This window comes from Drosophila hydei, unplaced genomic scaffold (assembly GCF_003285905.1).
Source record: "Drosophila hydei strain 15085-1641.00,03,60 unplaced genomic scaffold, DhydRS2 tig00000063-arrow-pilon, whole genome shotgun sequence".
Classification (NCBI taxonomy): Eukaryota; Metazoa; Arthropoda; class Insecta; order Diptera; family Drosophilidae; genus Drosophila; species Drosophila hydei.
Window position 1 is genome coordinate 2,532,910 of NW_022045657.1, and position 22,174 is coordinate 2,555,083.

A 22,174-nucleotide genomic window follows, 5' to 3' on the forward strand; every position below is an offset into this window, starting at 1 on the left:
TGTGTTTATCGATTAACGTTCACGTCATCGATACAATGCTTACATTATCGATTGACAGCCCGACTGACGTGCATGCTGAATAACCTAGGCTATATATATCAAGTGCAATATACCCTAAACATATTGTCTTTTTTGGTCATTTATCGATTATTTGAATTGATAAACGATTATACATGCAGATTGGATGCTCTATGATAGAGAATGTAGGATGTTGTCCTTCAATCTCTTCTACTCTGTTATATACATTTGCTTATTTCAAAGATCTAGATATATTTTCAATAATTATCGATAACTTTGCTTATACAAAAAAACATTCTAGAAAAACTTGTATAATGGAATAGACTACAAATATCTGTTAGGTCCTTATAGCCAACTGCAATATACCCTGTTTAGACTAGGTTTAACAATTTAATTTATCGATTAATTAGCTTAAAAAAAAACTTGGTATCGCTAGGTGTTTCTAGAAAATTGGCAAATAATTTTATACAGATGCTAAGCTTTTTCTCTATTTGCTCCCGGCTGTTCATACCCTGTTTATACACTCTAATTTAGGCTAGATTTCATTAGTATTCTAAGCACCACACACCGTTGTCTTCTGATCGATATTCTTGAGCAGAAAGCGTCCTTCGCGATCGTCAATGTGCCAGTTGAGCTGAACGAGCAGCGGCTTCTCATCCGGATTCAGGCGACGCTCCTCGCCATTTGCGTGCACCTCGTAGAGGGCGTAATTGGGCACAGACAGCATGCGCATATCCGGACGAAATTTCTCGATTAACGTGTCTGCAAGAAGTTTTGCAATTAGTTTATCAACAATTGGAGCTGATCATCCGTGACTGACCTATGACATCTGTGACTGTGGCATCGCTGGCAACGCGAATGCATTTGGTGGCCACCTTTTGGCCGGCGTCTTGGAAATAGAAGCGCATAACGCCATGGAAGAGCAGATTCTGAAAGAGGCAAGCAATCAGATATATGACTAGATCTTTCAGCACGTAGGTGATTCTACTCACCTCATCCGGTTCGGAGAGCGCAAAGAGATCCAATCGATTGGCATTCCATTGCTGTATAACTGAACGTACTGCCTCGCGATCCAACATTTTCTTATCATGTGACATGCCGAGAGAGGGCGGGGGAGAGTACGGAGTGAGAGAGATGCAGAGAGGCAGCCAGAAAGAGAGAGCGAAACAGTTGGAGGGAGGTAATGTGGAATTTTTGGAATGTTTATCGTATTTGTGACTCCAGTGTGACGTCGTTTATTTGTTCCAGTGTTTCGTCAGCGCTAACTGTAAAACAGGAGAGAAAAGAATAAATTGGGTTAAAATTAGATTCTAGGTTTACAGCTTCCACGAGGCATCGTAAAATTCAAGTTGCATTCGCAGATGCATTGCACAACAAATGTTGCATTTCCTCTACACTAAAGTCAAAAGAGTGCGGCCAGTAACCGACTAGACAGATACCCTAGATGAGCAAATAACTAATGCCAAATTGGAAGACCTAGTCAAGGTGACCAGAAAATTGATGTTTGTTAGCTCTAGAATCTACACACTATATAGTCATCGAAGCTTATATTTGATAAGCTACACCTTCCACAACTCAAACTCTACTCCCAGCGTATGGCCGTAAATAACTACAACAGTTGGCATTGTTTAAGATTAAATACAGTTATTTTATGACTTATTAGCCATGTAAGTATTATTATATATACAGATATTTTACTGAGCTCATCGCATGGCACACGTTCTTTACATCATGTTGCCAATTATGTTTCTCCTCTATTGGCCGCTGACCCTAGACGTGGAAACAACTTCATCGGTGCAGAAAATGTTTCGAGTCTATTAAAAAAGTACAAATAACCTCAAGTTGTTTATAGGGCGTGGCCGTAACGTTCAAAGTTCAGATGTTCAAACAAAAAATGACTGAAGACAGAAAAAGCGGAACTATGCCTGAAACAATTCAGCGACACCCCTCGCCCTCAACACTGCCCCCTGCATACATATGTATAACTGCTTTATGTCTTGATATCTGTTGCTGTCGTTGGACTCTTCCTCTTCTACCGCTTCTTCTTGCCGTGGTTCTATATAGTTTAATAACCGTCAACGGTTCCGCTTCGCAGAATTCGTCGTTCGCTGCGCACAAAGAGTTAAGGGGAGCGAGGGTAACGGGTAACGGGTAACGGAAAAAAATAAAATAAATAAATGAAACCACATAGAACTATAAGACCCATAAGAAAACTTTGAAGTAAAGCAATTTCTGTACCAGACAACGGCGAGCGACGGCGAGGGTGAGGGTGAGGGCTAGGGCGAGGGCGTATTGTCTGTTGTTGCAATTGTTCTGACATTTTTTTAGTGTTGTTGCCCAGCAACTGACTTGCAGTAACCTGTCCCTATCCCTGTCCCTGTTCCTGCTCTAGCCGGCAAAGGAACTGCATTCGTGCGTAACCAGCAAGCGTTTTAATACCCTGTATTCAACTGAAACTGGACAAATGAAAGAGTAGAGCGCCGCAGAAGTATTAGGACTGAAGCTAAAACTATCCAAACGATCTATATCTTTTAATACCAATCGATGAGGAAGTCTGCAATTATATTAAGCAATATACAGGGTATACTCTAGTCGAACATAAGCATAAAAGCGAAATATGTTCACGCCTTCTAGTCTTTGTGTCTATCCTACGCATATAATATAAATTAAATATATACAGGGTATTATCAGTCCATCAGAAACATAAAGTTATAAATACATTACATTTCAAGCTCTTAGGGTTATATATTTTATAAACGAAGATCGTAGCAAATTATACAGCTATGTAAAGTTGCCGGCAGGGTATGTTCTAGTCGAAATCAGTCAACAAATATAAAAGTTATTTAAAAGAAGAAGAATGAATTGATCACGATTTCTTTAGTTACTCGAAAAGTTAATTTAGGAATAGATTTGAGTATTCTACAGGGTATATTCGAGTCGAGCAATTATACATGTTATTTCAGTGTTTTGGTATTTCATTTAGTTTTGACCTTTTTGACTAAATTTCAATGCCTGTTGTTTGGCTAGTCGCAAAGTCGGTTGCCGAGCAGTTTCTAGGGGTTGCTTAGGGGTTGGAATTTTCAACAAAATTTATGCAGTTTACTTCGAAATATTTCATGATTTCTAAATTTTCTACACAAATGCCAATGCTATTTTACAGTTATTTACTCCAAAATTATGGTGCAATTGCCAACAGAAAAAGGCAAAACTCAAAGTGCTTTTTTTGTAATTATTTAGACAGTTTTACAACATTATTAAAAAGACATAAAAGTGTCAGTTCACACAGAGCAGAGTCAACAAACAATCTACTTGTTGTTTGTTGTTGTTGCCTGTGCACTGAGCCTAAAGATTGCGAGAATTGATAAAAATGGCAGTAAGCCGGAAAACCGCAAAGGCAACAATAAAAACAAGGCAAAAGAGCGGAAAGAAGTTAAAGAAAAACTGTCGCCAGATAAATGGAGAGACAAACAGATAAATATATACTATATATACATATATTTGTATAATATAAAAGTACCGCAAGTCAAGAAACAAAGGCCTCGTTCAATGAGGTGAATGCACCAAGATTTCCTTTCCTTTTGGGTGCGACAAAAGCTTGGCCAAAAAGTGTCTTGGGCAAGTTAAAATAGCTAAACATTATCACTATGTATATTTATTTGAATACCAATTACTCTACCAATTACTCTATTTATATACAGTAGGGAGCAAAAGTGTTTCCATAGTTGACACTTTCAACTTTGTGAGTCGATAACTTCCAAAGGAATGAAGCAAATCAAAAAAACTTTTTTTTCCAATAATATGTATTTAATTCTTAACAAATTGCCGTATATAACAAAAACAAAAAATAATTAGTAAAATATTCAAACAAAGAAAACTGAAACAAAACGCATGTGTACAATTTTGCACCTTCAGTGAAAAAAATTTAATATGATTCTAAATCAATATTTTGTCCACAGGCCCTTATTAGCTATTACATTTTTTATTCAGTTTGGCATACTCTCGACCAACTTTTCTATGGTTTCCTTTGGAACTCGGTTCCACTTTAGTTCTACACGCTTCCAAAGATCGTCTAGGTTGGATGGCATTGATTGATATTGCCCGAGCCGTCGCTTCACGATTGACCACAGGTTCTCAATCGGATTAAGTTCGGGACTTTGAGCTGGCCACTCCATCAGCATAAAATCTTGGTTTTGTAACCATTCGCGGACAATTTTGGCAGTGTGCTTTGGATCCCCATCTTGTTGAAAAATTATTTCCTTTACGGGATATGCACACTTGTCCAGAAAATTGGGTAGACAGGTTTTCAAAATATTGAGATAGTCTTCTTTTAACATTATACCATCAATTTTATGCAATGGTCCAATGAGGCACCAAGTAAAGCATCCCCATTGCCTCCTCCATGCTTAACGGTTTGCTTCACAAGGTGTTTTTGAAGCTTGTCCCCGGGCCTGTACCAATAGTATTGCTTGCCATCTGATTGAAAATGGTTGAACTTGGATTCATCCGACCAGATGACACGTTTCCAATCATCTACAGTCCAATTCTTATGTTCCCGGGCGAATTTCTATCGAGCCTTGACATTCTTCTCGGACAGAGCTGGTTTATTTTTTTTCACACTTGCCACATATCCAACCTTAGCTAGTGCTCTTCTAGCCACCCGCCGAATCACGTCTTTTCCTATGTCCATAGATGCCTTCTTCGGTGTTAGGAGCTTATCAGTCTGGCGTCAGAGTCCTTTAAGAGTCGTTTGCGGCCTTTAATAGTGTTTTTGGATGCACCGTTGCGTCTTTTCTGGACTTCGGACAACGCTGAATGAAAAATATTAAGCTGATCTGAAGTACTACGAGTCGAATAGCCACTTTCAGTTAGGCTAATAATACTATTTTCGACATCTGACGAACGCTTCTTCATTTTTTCGCGGTACTTTGTAGACTAATTGCTAAAATTAACAAATCTACTTCAAATAATAAGAAACACGTGGATTTCTGGATCATAAAAGTGTAGAATGCATAAATAAAACATATAAGGGTAAAACTGCATGTGTATTGCCGATAAGAGAATTAAGAAATCAAACCAAAGTAAGAATATCGGAAGGTGCAAAATTGTACACATGCGTTTTGTTTCAGTTTTCTTTGTTTGAATATTTTACTAATTATTTTTTGTTTTTGTTATATACGGCAATTTGTTAAGAATTAAATACATATTATTGGAAAAAAAAGTTTTTTTGATTTGCTTCATTCCTTTGGAAGTTATCGACTCACAAAGTTGAAAGTGTCAACTATGGAAACACTTTTGCTCCCTACTGTATATCATATTTAGTCTATAGTAAATATCCTCAATATCTGTGCTTAAGCCAGCTTCAAGCAGCAACAGTGCTGTCTTTAGGTTTCGTTCCACAATTAAACACCTAATTGAGTTAGTTATCTTTGAGTGGCGCCTAATCAAAAGTCAATAACAAACAACATAGTAAGTCAAGTACAACCACAACAACAATAACGGGTCCCATCTGCCATCGGCCAGTGACAGAGCGCAAAATGTTTGCCTCCATCAGCAGGTTTAAAGCTCTCGGCCAAGTACCGCAAAATGTGATTGGGTGACAAAAACAACAATAACAACAGCAATGGCAGCAACATTTTTAGCCATGACACAAACCTTTCTGCTCTTCCCTTTCTCTATTGCTTTGATGGGTTTTCTTTGGCTTCTTCTTTTACTCGGCCGCCGAGGCTTAAAACTAGCCTGTGATACTTTTTCACTTAGCCGACCAATAAGAGTCAGCAGAAAACCGAAAAGTATTCAACTGATCGACTAGCATATACTCTTTACACCGATAAAGGAGAGCTTACAAGAGCAGAGTGAACTAGATGTCGACCTAAAGTTAGAGTAGAAATAAGAGAGAAGTAGAGTAAAAAGGCAAGAGTCAGCTAGAGATATAATAAGATTACACATCACAAAAGAAGAAATAGATAACCAAAAATACAGTTAAAGAAAATAAAGATATTGAGATATCAAGAGGGATCAAGAGAGGAAAGTGAATATAAACAGACAGATAAACAGATAAACAGAAGCATGAACATATAACTAGAGGGCAAGCGAGATAGAGAGAGAGAGGAAGAGAGAGAGAGATAGTAGGGTAAAGAGAGGGAAAGAAGCAGGAAGGAAATATACCAATATCAAATCAAAATCAATAGAGAGGAATAGGCAATGGAACAGAGAGAGAGAGAGAGAGAGAGAGAGAAAAAGAGAGAGATAGAGAGAGAGAGAGACTGAGAGAGAGAGAGAGAGAGAGAGAGAGAGAGAGAGAGAGATAGAGAGAGAGAGAGATAAAGAGAGAGAGAGATAGAGAGAGAGAGGAGAGAGAGAGAGAGAGAGAGGTAGGAACACATAACACACGTTAAGGTTCCTTTAGCTTCGCCTTCAGTTTAGCAGCGCTCATCAAAATCAAAGGCACTTCATTATTTTCGGTGAAACCTGATCCTATTTCATAATTGCCAGCTCTTTTACAAGCCAACTCTTATAGCTTATAATACCCAACTTTGACAGTGCAATTTTGTTTTGTAATCCAATTTAAACGGCGTCATTTGCCGGTTAACGTTTGAAAAAAATGCTGGCGACATTTTTTTTATGAAACGTAATAGATATATATATATATATATATACATCTTTGAAAGTATCTTATTTTCTTGTTTTTTGCTATTTAGCCGCGTATAACTGTTGTTGGCGCTTTATTGTTGTCTTAGCGCTGCTTTTGTTGTTTCACTGGCCAAAATAAATATAAACACAAGCCTTTTCTTTTCCATTTTTTTCCTTCTTTCTAGATTCGTATGTGAGAAACAGAAAACTTAAAAGCCGGCGAATGCGAACCGGCATCAAATGGCATACCAAAGTGGTTGTTGACTCTTTTTTTTTCATTTACACATACCCTGTAATTACTGGAAGTGGCTAAACAGGCTGTGAATGTGTGTATGTTAATGATATCTGTTAGCATGCTTCGAATATTATCTATTTCATTTAAATATTTCACTTTCTTAAGCGAACTAAATTAGCCTTAAAATATAAGCTTTTGATATATTTATATGTAGATCTTTGGTGTATATAATATATATGAAAAATATACTTTATACTTGATTATGCACAATTCATGGTAATATTGTGGCACTAAGATTTTCAAAACAAAACATGGAATAAGCTCAAAAATGATTTGAAATGTGCAACCGAAGAGTATAATACATTGAAATATATTTTAAATAGGTTCACAATTTTCACACAACTTTATAACTATATAACAACTATATATAAATTTCATCAAGGAAAACTTTTTCTTCACTTATATTACTACACAAATTTCACTAGACGAAACTTTTTCCGATTACAGCGTAGCTGCTAGTCGATCACTTGCATTTCTGGGACGCTTGTTTGCTTTTTGCTTTGTGCTTTTTACTTTGTTACATGCCCAACACTTTTTTGCCATTGCCTTGTGTTTTATTTGGCCCAGGCACCAAACACAGGTGAGTTATTTAGTTTTTTTTCAGCCCAGCAAAAAAATATGAGTCAAGTTTTCTCTACGCTTCTGCTTCTGTTTCAGTTTCTGTTGCTGCTTAATTGGTAACTGGAATTGGGTTGAGCATTTTAATGAGCCGCAATGTGTGGATAGCATGAATCAACAAGGCGAACCAAGTTAGATTTGAATTTAAATAGAGGATGCCCAAACAGGAAGGAACAAACATGTTAATGATCGTGACTAATACCCAAAAATCGACATGGCTGCGTTCAAATCGTCAATTTGTACTAGGATAAGAAGAGCTGTTATATAGCATAGAGTTCAATGAATCTGTAATTAACATTTGTCACGATCTGTCGTGATCGCACCTTCATCATAAAAAAACACATCAACATCCAGTGTACAAGAGTTCAAACCACAGACCCATTTACAATTGTACACGAAAGCCACAATTTGTGTGAGACTGAGAACTTGAGAATGCCTGTTATGGAATTTACTTGAAATCTTGCATACATTTTGTTCTTAACGATTCCTCAATTAAGCATGAATCATACTTGATTTCACAATTGAAATTTGTGAAAAATAAGTAGAAGTTTGTTTGACTCAGAGTAAGGGGGAGAGAGTGAGAGAGATAGAAGGAGAGATGACTTTTCATCAGGCATTTCAGGCATTTGCACGTATACGCAGATCGAATATCTTATATCTTATATCTTATATCTCATATCTCATATCTTATCTTATCTTGTATTTCCAAAGATTGCATGAAAATAAGGAGCTAAAATTGAACAATATATCGTTTTTTTAAACTTTAAGCATTTACATGCTTGAAAGAAAGCTTTGCCTAATTAAGAAATGCAAAGCTTTCGCAAGTTAAGCGACAGATTAACATCGATATAAGCTAATTAGCTTGGAGTTTCTTAAGCTTCTATGTAAAAGCTGACAACAAGATATGATTCTCTCTTCTTCTCGCTTCTTAAAATAAGTAAAAGCTTTTGTCTAAATGCAGAAAGAACCTTTAAATTCTAATATAAAATAAAATTCAGAGCAATATTTAATTTTAAAATATAAAAATGTTAAAAACTACGACTTCAAACTTTTTTATTGTATAAAAGTTTAAATTGAGATTTGATAATTTGTGGTAAATAAATGTGTAAAAAATCAATTCAGATATAACATTTTCAGAGACTAACTAGCTAAAAAACAAAAACAAACAAAAAACTGAAAGCAAAGCAACTTTAGAATTTTAATTAAATATTTTATTTTTCGAGCATAACCTCATAATAAAACCGTTAGATTAAATTAATTTAAACTTTTCGCTGAGTGTAATAATTTATTGTATAAATAAATTTTCTCTCACACACACACCTTTTCATCGTATTCTTTGTTTAATTGTTGTATTTAATTTGAGAAACTGCAATTTAACCCAATTAGAAATAAAATGTTAACACCTTTTGGGCCGTGCCACAGCCACGAAAATAGAAGTAATACGTAATTATTCGTGCCTCACTGCAACTGCAACAGCAGCAGCAACATCGAACAGTTCGTTTGTCTACAACCTTATAGAGATGGCCGCACCTCGCATAATTGTTGCCGCTGCTCCTATGCATACACAATTAGTTAAATTTCTGTGTGAGAATATGCATAGAAAATGGTAAATATTCATATATAGATATATAGACATATATTCAGATATGCCCTGCCTACGATCTGCAAATCAAAATTAATAAAACGCACATGCAAATATGCCAGAGAGTAGAAGAGAGAGGGCACGAGAGAGCGAAGGAGAGGGGCCATATCATTAGCATAACTAGCAATGAGACGCATTGCTCATACGCCGCATGGGCTTTTTGTATTTTTGTGCATTTTTTTTAGATTTTTATTTTGCGTGCAACGAATTTGAATGCTTTCATGAAAAATAAATAATTATATGGGCAAAGAGCATAATAAAAAAACAAGTGAGACAACAAGTCGCGAGTGTGCGATTCGTAGATACCCTGAAATGACATACTCAATATCTAAGTTTACTTTGGATGAACGTTTATACCAATGTGAATGCGAGATATGTTTTGTTTGATAGAGACTTCTATCCATTCCAACTATATCAGTATAGACTGTTTTGCTAATAACCTATACGTCTGTTGCATACATACTAATACAACCAATATGCCCTGTTTACTCAATGATATATTGAAGCGATATATTGAAACCAGTCAATCCATAAACGGAAACTATTAATCAACTTTCACTTGTGTGTCTTATTTTTTTGTTTTAAATTTCATGTCTCATAGCCCCGTTTTTGTTTGGCCTTATTTGAACCAGGTTTATTAATGAGAAGTTCAATGTTTGTTTATATTTGATTTCATGTTAATTTGTTGCTCATCACTTAGCAGAGCCAACAACAGGTTGCTGACTGATTATGCCTATGGCTTTATCTGCATGCCATTATCTTGATTGCGTCTTGACTGACTGAGCTGATTACATATTTCTGATTACACAGGTGCCATAAACGAAACGAAAACTTGATTTTATCACATTTTAATTTGTCATTTAAATACTGTTGTTCTTTTTCCCATGCGTGTATACATTTAAAATGCTAATTTGCAATATTATCTGTCAAAAGGCATCAAAATTTTTAGTTTTTAATTTTTATAGTTTTGGAATTTGATTGGTATTTTCATTATTTATATTTTTAATGATAAAAGTTTCCATTGTTGAGGTAGCAACAGGTTTTGCTTTAGCGACAATGGAAAAACTCTGCTTTGAATAAACTCTATTCAAAGTATTTCCAAGTTTACTCTATAATAAAATTGCACAATTCGCAGAAACGTGATGTCATAGCGAAACGCAACTGAATCGAGACAAATGTTATGCCTGCCCCTCTCTCGCTGTCGCTCTCTCTCTCTCTCTCTCTCTCTCTCTCTCTCTCTCTCGCTTGCGCTTTCTTAGCCCTATCTCTATCGCTCTCATTTGCTTATGCAATGTTTATCGCAACTTCAGCATTATTCATTCATATAATATTTTTACAGAGCTTCAGTTTTACTCTTTTTCAACCTAAACAAAGAGAAACTTTTTGTATTTGTTTAATTAAAAGTGCGAACTCTTTTTTTTATAAACATTTATTGTTGCCATAAAAACTATCAACAACAACTTATGCTGGTCAAAAGCATTTAAAACTTGTCTCTAAATGTCGCTTTCGTTGTTGTTGCTGTTGCAATTTTCTATTACAGCTACTGCTGCTGCAGTCTAATTAGGCCAGGAAGCAATTTAAGCGGCGACTGTGCTTGGTTTAATACGCTTAAAATAATATGTAGGTAGTTGGCCATATATAGGAGACAGTGCCCCCAGCTATAAGAAAAGTTGACTGGGTGCATATTTAATGTGGGAAAATTCATAAGGTCTGTTAACTGTCCGGAACCCGCTTTTGATGTTGATTACCCGCCAGCAGCCAAATAGCCAGGCACTTATAACCTAATGGCAACATATACATATCTATGCATATAAGATAGTACCAGTATGAAAGTACGCCCATCTTCTCGCCTCCCCACCCACTCGCATAGCTCGTCGCACTTCTTGGAAATGCGCAACTTTCACTGCGCCAAACAACGCCCATAAAAAGACCCAAAGAGCAAACAGATTCAACCAGAGCCAATCGACATTAAAAGACAGACGGCACGACGCAAGACGGCGAGACAATGCGACAATTGACAATCGGCAATAAAATTTCAATTAACGTGAAAATGTCAAATGCTTGAGAAAATGAAATAAAGACAAAAATAAATAAAATAAAGACTCAAGTGAAAATCAAGTGACAGAAAGAACAATTAGCCATAGAAAGCTGAATGAAACTTTAATGCCCAAATGAAGGATAAGCGAAAGCAATCTTATCTATACTTTCCCAACTATATAACACTATACTATACTCTACTCTAGCATACTATACCGTACTATACTACTATACTTCAATTTCGCCATATCTTATTCCAGATCTACATAATATTTCAATGTTCATTAAAATTTTAAATTTAAAAAGTACTAAAATTCCAGAAAATATATTTTAGCCAATATAGAAACACTAATTTGAATTAATACATCCTAAAGGCAGCTATATAATATCAATTCTAGGTAGGAATGACACTTAGCTCGAAGTTTTATACTCTATTCTCAACTCAATTAATAAAGTAGCTCTTGAATTCTAAACTCTAAACTCGTCTATTGGGACTGGTATGTAGTATATGCATATACTACCTGTTATATCAGCTAGCTAAAATATGAGAAACTTAGATTACCCTTGGCAAGGGTATTTCACTTGTGAAGCTAAAGATAAACGCGACATTTTATAATTAAATTGGCCTTCTATTAATGCAGTCGCGGCTTTTAATGTGACCACAAAATTATTATTGACTTGTTAGGGAGGGAGGAGGGGGACTTACGTATAAGTGCAGTGGTAGAGTGGGATATTCCCCACTCTGCCATGGACCATAGTCAATTTGTCGTTTTGTTCGTTTGGCAAATGGCAGTCAGCCAGACGCCTGCTGTTGGATTGTCACTCACTCAATATAATGCGAATCATAATGTAAACACACATTTAGCTATGCACATCTATCAAATCGTAACCGGTTTAGAATGAAGGTATGAGTGTGTACGGGGAATGTGCAACGCTTGGCTGCCGCATCTGTGCATGCCACAGATGTGCATGTGCATGTACATGTTTAATTCATATGCAACTGCCTCGTGCATTGCGCAGTCGCAACTGTCAACTGTCCGACACATTGACCAATAGTATCGTATATCAACCCCCGCCCCCTCCCCTACTTGTTCATTGGCAAGATTTGAATGCTTAATTATGTTTTACAACAATTAACATTTAATTTATTTTTTTTTATTGCTCATTTCGACCTCGGGTCAAGGTTTTATTTCTCATGCTCGCTCCACAGCATAAAAGTTCGATTTACTTGTAATCCCCATCTCCTACCCGCCCCACCCAGCCCCCTTTACTTTCGCTTGATCTGTGAGCTTTGCTTGTAACTTTCGCTTTTACGTAATTCAATAGGGCCATAGGCCGAGGCCAATTTGATAGAATGATTGTGGTTTAACATGAAAGTCGCTGCTGTAAAAACTTTACATTACAGCTTATTTTGATACGCTCTGTCTCTGTTTAACTTGTGAGTTAACGTAACAGTTTTATTTTTAGATTAAGTTAGTTTGCGTTATCCAATTGCAGAGCAATGTTAAAGCCAGCGCTGTTAAAGCTTTACATTTTAGCTTATGTCTCCGTTTAGCTTGCATAGGAAAAGAGCTGCCAAATCAAAACGATGTTAGCTTCCGAAGTAGCAGTTTCATGTTCGAGTACACGCAAGGATATGAGTTTTTATTATGATTTAAAATGTATTTGTTAATATGTTTAAAGAAGCCGATGTTATTCTGATTACTATTATTACTATTGTAAAATTCTAAAACCTTTCGTTATAGCTCCTTTCAGATTGCTCTATCTCCGCAGCACAGTGAGGTCTAGTGCTGTTTGTTTTATATGCAAGGGTTTCAGGTTCGGACTTTGAGCTCTCCATATTAGGAAATAAATTATTTTGCTACTCAATTTTGTTTTTATCATATTTCTTTTTGTAATGACTGAACCGCTAATTCGTCTGGTCGCTTATGTGCTGTACATTTTGTCATTAAAATATATCTCACTTTAAAATCTTAATTTTTGTTTAACAAAAGTCAAAAGAAAAAAAAACAAGCAAGCAATTTGTTTGCAACAGCAGCTGTTTAGCTTGCAATGTTGTTGACCCACAAAATGCAGCTTGGATAAAATCTTTGTAATTACGTGTAAAACATACTGCGCAGATGAACAACAGTACAGCAGCAGCAGTAGCAGCCGCCAAAGAGATGCCAAGCGTGAAATTTGCAGCTGTTACAAACGGGATTTAAGGCCAACTAGACACGAAGAACAACAACAACTGGAGTTTTAAGAGGTGCAAACATCTTGTACAAACAACCTCCTTTTGTAGAGCGCAAACCAAAAAGCAAATAGCCAAAAAAGTAATCAGCTGACGACCAAAGAAATAATTAGTCAAAATGAAGAACAGCAGGCGGCACTTGAGAAGAACCCAAAAGAAAAAGACATAATCATAAAGACAGACCGACGGGCAGACAGACAGACGCACATTAAGATCATCCACACAGGCAGGTAGCTAGGCCACAAAAAAGGAGCGAATATCAGAAAGGAGAAAGAGAGTGAGACAGAGACGGCAACATAGGCAAGGTAAGCAGGGTCGGTGCACTGGCGCAGAACGTGGTGAGTGTGCGCGCGTGTTTGTGTGGAAAAGCCGTTTTTCAGTTTTATGAATTATACCAATTGACAATTTGAGGGCAACATTCCAGAACAGAATAAAAAGAAATAAAAGTACAGTCATTCAAGATGATGCTCTGGCAAATGCACCCTGTTGCACCGTGTCGTTCCTCCTTCTTGGTCATTGTCGCACCTTTTTGTCGCACACTTCTGTCCGTCAATCAATCAATCAGTCCATCAATCATGAAACACTCGGAATACCGAGAGATGAATATGAAAAGTCAGCGAATCGCTTGTCTCGATTATTAGTTTTGAGTGCCTGACGCAACATACCGAAAACAAATCCCCGCCCTCTTTTGATGTTGTTCCTTGTCTGTGAGCCAGGCCAATATAAAGTAAAAGATTTCCATTTGGCGAGCTGTGAACTGATTGCTTTCAAAGAAATTCAACTTTTAAATATAGAAATATATATAAATTCTTATGATAGTATGTAAATATTCGAGTTTTCATTTGCTATAAAAATGTATTTCAATTTAATTATGAGAGATGCACAGCAAATCAATTCCACTTAAGTATCCCCGTCTTTTAAGTCTACACTGTACTTAAGATTGTAAATATTATATATAATTTCTAGTTGTAATTTTCAGATACTTTGCAATTTGGAGTTATGCAAGATTGTCTTCATACATTACATATATTAGAAGAACTCTAACTTTAAAATGATACTGTTAAGAGTTAACAATAGCATAACTTCTGAAGATTCCATTTATTAAGTTTCTATGTAAAGTTCCCAACAATATCTGGAAATTATCCAATTCTTGGAGCTAATTTTTTGTTACATATGCCAATAATCCGAGTTATGTACGCAGAGGAGCTTTGGTTTGCGTGCCTGTTCAGATGGAACTGAGTTGTAGTTGTAGGTAATACGAACCCTGTGAGTCTATGTGTGTGGAATGTGCGGGAAGAGACTCGACCACAACGACTACAAAGAGAGAGATAGGGAAAGAGCGAGAGAGAAGAGGGTCTATCCTACAGTGGGAACTGGAAATGAATTTCATGAATTGCATGCAGCACTTTGCTATGCTGGGCAGTCACTCGGTTGAGGGCGTTGTTTGTGCATTGCGGTGTTTCACTCCATCCACCACATCGCCCGCTGCCCTCCTCGCAAAGCTGTTGTCGTTGTTTGCTTGGTCAACAACTTTCTCACACGCCAAGACGAGGCAAGTCGAGTCGAGACGAGCTGGCGGAAGGCACAAGCTGTCGTAGATCTTTCAAAATGCATGAAACCGCACACAAAATGCAAATAAAGTGGAACTTTATGTGTGCTACACACATACAACTATAGATATACGGATATATATGTATATGCATATGTGTATATATAGCTCACACAGATCGGGACTCGGACAATAGCTCATGGACAAACACTCAGCTCAAAATCACGGTCAGGCGGTAGACAAATAAAAAAAAGTAAAGAAAAAACAAGTTTCGCTATTGGCGCATACGATTTGCGAAACGGGTTTCCAGCTTCCAGTCAGGAGAGGCGGCATTGGGCGTGGCACTGACCGCACTAAATCAACCAAATGTCTAATCCATTTGGCGCTCCTTTTCCTTTTTCCGTGCCCCTTATTTTGTGTTTGCCACGAAGTTTTCATTTGTTTTCGAAACTTTTAAATTATATATAAATACATAAGAGTTTTCAAACGATATACCATATGAACCTTTCTCTCTTGCAACACTTTTTTCCATTTCCAAATATGTAAAGTGCTCGACTTTTTGCCTACTTATTATTTTTGACTTCGCACGAATTGAGCGCAATTTGAAATTCCGATTTGTTTATAGAACAGCTAAAAGCAAAAAGCAACAGCAGCAGCTGCGCCGCCAAAAAGCTCGTATTTCCAGCTAAATCCAAGCATAATAAACTATAATTTGTGCAAAAAAAACAATAAGCCGTCAGCGATGCCGATGCCAACTCCAATTCCTATTCCGACTCTGATACCGAAAACGATGCCGAAACGAAAGCAAAAGTAAACAAAGCAACAGGCAAAAGAAACCCGCTGCATGCATATGCCCAAAAATAAACATTCTGCGAGACTCCTCCAATTACGAATTGTGAAATAGGCGCAAAATAAAAGTACAAAAACAACTGGCAGGCTGAAAGGGTGCACCGTTATGCTTAAAATAAGCTTGCAAAACAGAGCTAGAAATGCGCACTAATTGGAATTCTTTAGTTCATATTGTAAAACAGTTAAACTTATGGGTATACATATGTGTGTGTGTCACAATAACTGCGGCATTCTCAAAAAGTGCGCCCCAATTATTGACTTTACACACACAAACACATTTAACTAACATGCTTTTGATGTATTGCTTATCAATGGGCAAATATTTGATACCAAGTCTATGTCGTAATTAGATTAGCTGGCACCTGTAACTATACATACACACATACACTCGCACGTGTGCCAGTTTCTCTCTCTTTCTGTCTGCTTAATCGTTTTTTGTTGGGATCGTTCGGCCCACATTTGTTGTTTCACTTGTTTTGGTTTGTGTTTTGCTTTTGCGTTTATTTAGTTTGACTTTTCATATTTGTTTTGCACATTTTCTTGGAATTATTTCGGTTTTATTTACCTACTTTTTTGTTGAGCACTCTTATCTGTTTGCTCTAAATGCAATTGCACTGTTTGTAATATTCCATGTTGTTTTTGTTGTTTTAGTACTTTTGTACTTTTATGGGCCAATACATATTTGGCTTATCTTTTGACATTTTTTTGGGACACGAACCACTCTTTGTGTCGTTTTGTTGATAAGGCTAAGATTACAAAGAAATGAGCACAATGTCTAGATATGAAATATATGATCATATGTACATATATATGTGAATGTAGAATATAGATCAGGTTTATAATTACACCTTTTGTCATTCTAAAATTCCAGTGCTGCAGGCAATGCAAACTTATTTCCAGCCAAATGAGTCATACATCGAGCCACCGTTCAAAGTTCACTTTACGAAACGGGCAATGGGCAAAAAGCAAAGCAAAGCAAAGCAAAATGACAAAAAAAAATTCAAGGCGCCAAAACATACATAGCTGTAATTTAGCGTGAAAAATAGCATGCATATATTTCAAGCAAGACAGCAAAGCAAACTTTAGTGCTAAAACCGCAAAAAAAAAACAGTTATAATATGTACGTATACATAACTCTATTGCAGTGTTGTAGATTCAATTTTGTTCTAATAATCTCTATTCTGGCCTTTTTACGTTTTTTTTTTTTTTTTTTTTTTTTGCAGCACTACAACACGCAAAAGTGACTGCAACAACACCAATAGTACAATGACCGAAAGTAGTAGCTAAAAGCAAATGCGCCATGCCAAAAAGGTAGTCTGCATACACCCACCGCAGCGTAGCGTGAAAAACGTAGTAGACTTGAGTAGCATGTAAAACCAGCGATACTAAAGTTAACTTGTGTGTGAGCGCGCGTGTTTGTGTGCTTATTTATAAACCTGTTGTCAAAGAAAATAGCAACAGCAACAAAAAATGAAAAAGAAAAAAAACACAACAACAACGAGTTGCTGTTTGCTGCTGTAAGGCTGCACTAAAAATTCCGATCTTCCAGTCGTTGTCGTCGCGCCGGCGCTCGGCTCCAATGGAGTGAGTTCCGTGCGCACAGCGCTCGCGAGCGCGGCGGCTGCGCTCAAATAATAAAAACAGGTATAAGTGTTCGCATTGGTGTGTGTGAGGGCGAGCGTGCGTGTGAGTGGAGACTTTTAAGAGCTGGGAGCCAACTAACCAGCCAGCAACATCTTCAACGAAACAGCAGAGCAAAATGAACGATGTGATAACCGTACGAAACGTACGAAGGTGAAACAGCAAAAAAGTAAAGCAGCAAAACACAGTAAAGAAGGCGAAACAACAACATTGAATGTCGACGCACCCTTTTCTTATTGTTTTGTTGCTGTTCTTGTGTGGATTTTGAAGCGCAAAACCACATCCGAATTATCGTACTCCCTTATACCTATGCAGATCAAAGCAACAGCAACATCAACAAAAACGAATGCAAGTATGTGAGCAAAAGAACGTTAAAAAAGAATGTAGAGTATAGCGGGTGGCGTCCGACATTCTCCACAACTAAAAAAGCAAAATATCTAGGCAAAATGCCGACGCTGTTGGAATGCGTTGTTGTTTTAGTTGTTATTGCTGCTAAGCCGGACATGGCAATTGTTGTTTGCTCTTGATAGGGGCACGCTAACAATAACCAATGCACTTAACGCTCAATTGGCAATAATTAAAAGCTGGAAATTACAAAAAATTTTCGACTTACCTTTTGTGACGTTTCGCCGTGTTATTTAAATCCAAATTAGAACACGTCCAGTTAATCCCAGGCATAAATGAACACAATTTTAAACAACTAACACTACAAAATTAGCAACAAACTTATTGCCACTCTTAATTAAATTAACGCAGCAATCAAATAATTTTTAACTTTGCTGCTGCACATTTTGACGCACAGATCACGCAGATCGAAGGCCAAGCCGAAGACTGGCAATTAAAGCACCTAAATGCAATATAAAAAAACTTAAAACTTAGATTTTCACTATTTTTTTATTTCGTTTTATCTACGCATACACTTTACACTTTTTACGTTAATCGTGGTGCAATTTTTTCTTTTCTTAGAAATTCAACGAATTTGTCAAACGAACAAAGCGCGAAGCACGCGCGTAACACGTTTGAAAGCGACGACGTCTGAATTGGAACTCAACGCGAACGACAAAACGAAACGCAATGCTAGCGGTGCGAATCAAAACACAAAGCGAAACGAACACCACTTATCGATAGCAATCGAAAGCGCAACTGTTGCGTGCTGTTAAGATAAGTTGTGCAAATACTAGTGTAAGCCCGTATTTTGCAAAACAGGGTTTGTTTTTAATTTTGCTAAACAGAAATATTCACCAATAATGCTTTTGTATTGTAAAAGTCAATTATTTCAATAAAAAAAATTTAGTTAATAACGTAACGTTAATGTAAGCAAGAAAGGTATATCGATACGCGTGGTATAAATACAAGAAACGATAGTCGATAGCAGAGAAACTTATTAATGATTTAATGAAACACTAAAAGCAAAAACTTAATTAAATAAAAGCAAATAAAAAGATTATTTAATAAAATCTAAATAACTTTATTGGGGAATACATTTCTGTACAACAAATAAATAAGTTTGCTATTCAACAGAAGCCAATGAAACAATAATAAACAACAAAAAAGCATAAAATATGCTTTAAAATGATTGAAATAAAAGCAAAATTGGTGCGTGCGGATTCAGCAATATATGCAACAGGCGAGTGCGTTGAATGTTTAATAGAATTCACGCACAAATTGTTTGGCGAAGAGCAACAACGAAATGACAAAGCATCAACGTAAGAATATATAATAAATCATTGAAATACATTCTATTAAAATAGTTTTTTATAGTGTAGAGAATCTGGCGTGGGCCTCTGTGCAGCTGCATTGCTATAGGAAGACCAGCTACAGTACACAGTCAGCCGACAAGACAGCTGAGTTGGCCGAACTCATAGGGCGCACTGCCTTGGATGCCGTCACTCAAACGCCGGGCGAAGTGATTGTGGCAACCAAGCCGAAGATTCTCTTCTGCGACCTCAAGCTGCAGCCAGGCGAGACGAAGATGTGTAGGTGGCGGTCAGACTGATCATTCAAAGAGTCTTCATTTAAGAGCCCATTCCTTTGCAGACTTCTTTAATGAGTTTGTGCCGCGGGATGGACCGCCCACATACCGTGGTCATGACATACGCTACTTCTATAAAATCACAATTGCCACACAGCGTGTCAAGTCCAAGGTGCAAACGCTAACTGTGCCCATACGTGTATTACCCATTCCTTTAATAGCTCGACCGGATGAGCTGCCTGTTACAGTGGAGACGAACGAGGAGCTAACGCCCACGAATCCATTTCTGGAGAAGCGAGAGATAAGCGAATTGGAAATATCGTGGCATCACTTGAAGGTATGCTTTAGTCAAGCTATCCTAACTGATTCTAATTCCCCCGCCTCCACTGTCTTATAGAACGTTACGGCTCGACGTGCTCCAAAGTTCTATCGGATTTCGAATAAGCGCGGATTTGTTGGCCGCTTTTGTTTGTTTAAGCCCGCTTATAAGCTGGGTGAGGATATTGTGGGCAGCCTGGACTTTGACAGCTGTCAGGTGCGTTGCGTCCAGTTCTCTGTGAAGCTGCAGCAACAGGAGCTGCCGTTGCGGCCGCAGCCGGAGCAGGCGCAACCAAATGCTGGCGATGATGTCGCCTCATTGAGTTCCTTTGATATGGCAAGCATAGCCAGTGGCATAGCCGTGGATAATTTACACAAATCTGAGACGTCGGGTAGCGCACGCAATAAGGATGAACCCAAGCTCTTGGGCAAGCTAAGCACCATATCCACATCCCATCAGGTTGGTTCCTCGTCAAATCCTTCTGTAAATTGTCCTAATCGTGTTATGTCCATTGCTTTCAGGTCTGCTATGCAACGCTGCAGACCCAGGTGGTTGTACCCATTCCGTTGCATGTTACGCCCACATTTCGTACAGACCTGGTTGACGTAAAGTGGCGTCTCCATTTCGAGTTTGTTACCAGCACCATGATGGACTTTGGCGTTCCGAATCCTCAGTCTGGTGAACTGAAAGCGCCAGCAGAACTGCCCGTTGAGACAATGGTGTGGAATTTACCTGTAACCATATATGCAGCAAATCCACTGCAGATCTATGCGCCAAATCAAACGTATAATCTCTTGATTAAGTAATTAACAAATTTGTTGCAATAAATAGTTTGTACATTTAACAAAATTGCGCGCGCCATCGGTTTGAATGAAGACTATGTGGCAACACTCCACTCCAATCTGACAGTTGTGCTTACTGTTCATAACAGGACAGCAAATGTTAATTATGTGCTTTCTGTTAGATCTACGCCAAAACAAGGATATAATATATTAATTAAGGAATACTTGCATATCTGAATTATTGCAGTAAGTCATAAATACATGCATGTGGAACAATTGTTTTGAAATAAATACAAACTATGTGGCAGCACTGTATACTTAACATGGCATGACTTGTAAGTGCGTATGCTGTTATTAGCAGTATAACAAATGTTAATGTTATACTCTGTTTATTCAGTATTAAAAACAGTGTTGTCTACTTCCAAGCAATTTTCTAACAAAAACTAAATACATTTGTAGTTAAAAAACGCAGAAATTTAGCGTATAGCAACAGAGAAAAATGTATCAGGAATATCTAAATCAATTAAATTCATCACTCCTTCCCATGAGCACCGACGAACTGAAGGAGCTTCTCAACAACGATGATAAACTGGACGAAAAAGTGGATGAGGTGCTCGAATCACTGAAATCACAAAAGGTTCGTTTCTTCGAGGAGAATCGCAACCGAGCCGAAAAGAACATTGAAAAGGAGCCAAAGATCATTGAGCTGCGCGGCAAGCTAGCCGAGCTCACAGAAGAGGGACGCACCAGCTGTAACGCCGTGCAGGAGCTGCTCACACAAATCAAAGAGAAAACGGGCGGAGTTAGCCAGGAGACGGCGCTGGCGCTGCTGCAGACGGCGGCCTCCGAGAGCGAGGAGCAGACGGAGGAGTTTGTCAAGAAATTCACCGACAATGAGCTCAATGTGGACGCTTTTCTAGAAGAGTTCCTCAGCAGTCGTCGCGCCATGCACCTGCGCAAGCTGAAGGCCGAGAAGATGCAGGAGCTCATACGCAAACAGGCACAGCGTCAGAGCACAGGAGGTCCAGCAGCAGGTGGCTTACCCTATGGCAATTTGCCGGGCACAGCTGGTGGCATCAGCAGCTTCTATCCGCCACCAAAAATGGGCGTGCCCTATCCCATGATGGGTCCACTGATGCCCTTGCCGCCGCCATCGCGACCCTATTGAGCTGAGAGCAAAGGTTTAGTTATTAATTAATGGAAAACATACGCAATTCGCAGATGCTGCCATAGCTGCCATCACAATCGCGGATGACTCATCCGAGTGCTTTGTTTACATATTACGTGTTAAATTTAAATATACAAAACAAGAAGCTTAGCTAAGTTTTAATAAAGCCAGAACCTCTTTCGAGTTAAAAATCCTTCATGTTTTTTTTATTGTTTTAAAACTGTTTCATTACATATTTACGTTTTTAAGTACACTCAGCTGATTCACAATTTTCTCTCTTTCATTAAACTAAACGACTAAAATATGTTATAATTTATGCATAAATTAAGCGAACCAATTTAATTACATTTAAAAAAAACTTTTGAGTTTATGTTAAACAGAATGAAAAGGAATTAATTAACTTGATAATAATTAAAGCGAG

General features: G+C 37.7%; 3 protein-coding genes across 4 annotated transcripts in view; 2 read left to right on the forward strand and 1 right to left on the reverse strand.

The window, feature by feature from the left end:
- LOC111604906 (afadin) overlaps window positions 1-18,485 on the reverse strand; it is a 50,950-nt gene extending 32,465 nt beyond the window's left edge. For both annotated transcript variants that reach the window (XM_023323147.2, XM_023323146.2), the window contains exons 1-4: window positions 18,126-18,485; window positions 1,011-1,283; window positions 839-947; window positions 587-780 (exon numbers count right to left, since the gene is read on the reverse strand). In XM_023323147.2, coding sequence (XP_023178915.2) covers window positions 587-780; window positions 839-947; window positions 1,011-1,115 — 408 coding nt within the window. In that variant the 5' untranslated portion in view covers window positions 1,116-1,283; window positions 18,126-18,485. The remainder of the gene's footprint in view (window positions 1-586; window positions 781-838; window positions 948-1,010; window positions 1,284-18,125) is intronic.
- A 462-nt stretch (window positions 18,486-18,947) lies between these two features.
- LOC111604907 (RAB6A-GEF complex partner protein 2) lies at window positions 18,948-20,847 on the forward strand. The gene is made up of 5 exons (XM_023323149.2): window positions 18,948-19,218; window positions 19,274-19,488; window positions 19,550-19,821; window positions 19,882-20,262; window positions 20,325-20,847. The coding sequence occupies exons 1-5, from the start codon at window positions 19,085-19,087 to the stop codon at window positions 20,607-20,609; spliced, it is 1,287 nt and encodes a 428-aa protein (XP_023178917.1). The 5' UTR covers window positions 18,948-19,084; the 3' UTR covers window positions 20,610-20,847.
- A 121-nt stretch (window positions 20,848-20,968) lies between these two features.
- LOC111604859 (vacuolar protein sorting-associated protein 37B) lies at window positions 20,969-21,943 on the forward strand. Its single transcript, XM_023323093.2, has one exon. It carries the CDS (start codon window positions 21,085-21,087, stop codon window positions 21,751-21,753), a length of 669 nt encoding a protein of 222 aa, XP_023178861.1. The 5' UTR covers window positions 20,969-21,084; the 3' UTR covers window positions 21,754-21,943.
- The last annotated feature ends 231 nt before the right edge of the window (window positions 21,944-22,174 follow it).

Coding starts and splice junctions, on each gene's coding strand:
- LOC111604907 (XM_023323149.2), top strand. CDS start 19,085: ATGATTGAAATAAAAGCAAAATTGGTGCGTGCGGATTCAGCAATATAT. Junction 19,219..19,273: donor CGAAATGACAAAGCATCAAC/GTAAGAATATAT, acceptor AGTTTTTTATAG/TGTAGAGAATCTGGCGTGGG. Junction 20,263..20,324: donor CCATATCCACATCCCATCAG/GTTGGTTCCTCG, acceptor CATTGCTTTCAG/GTCTGCTATGCAACGCTGCA.
- LOC111604859 (XM_023323093.2), top strand. CDS start 21,085: ATGTATCAGGAATATCTAAATCAATTAAATTCATCACTCCTTCCCATG.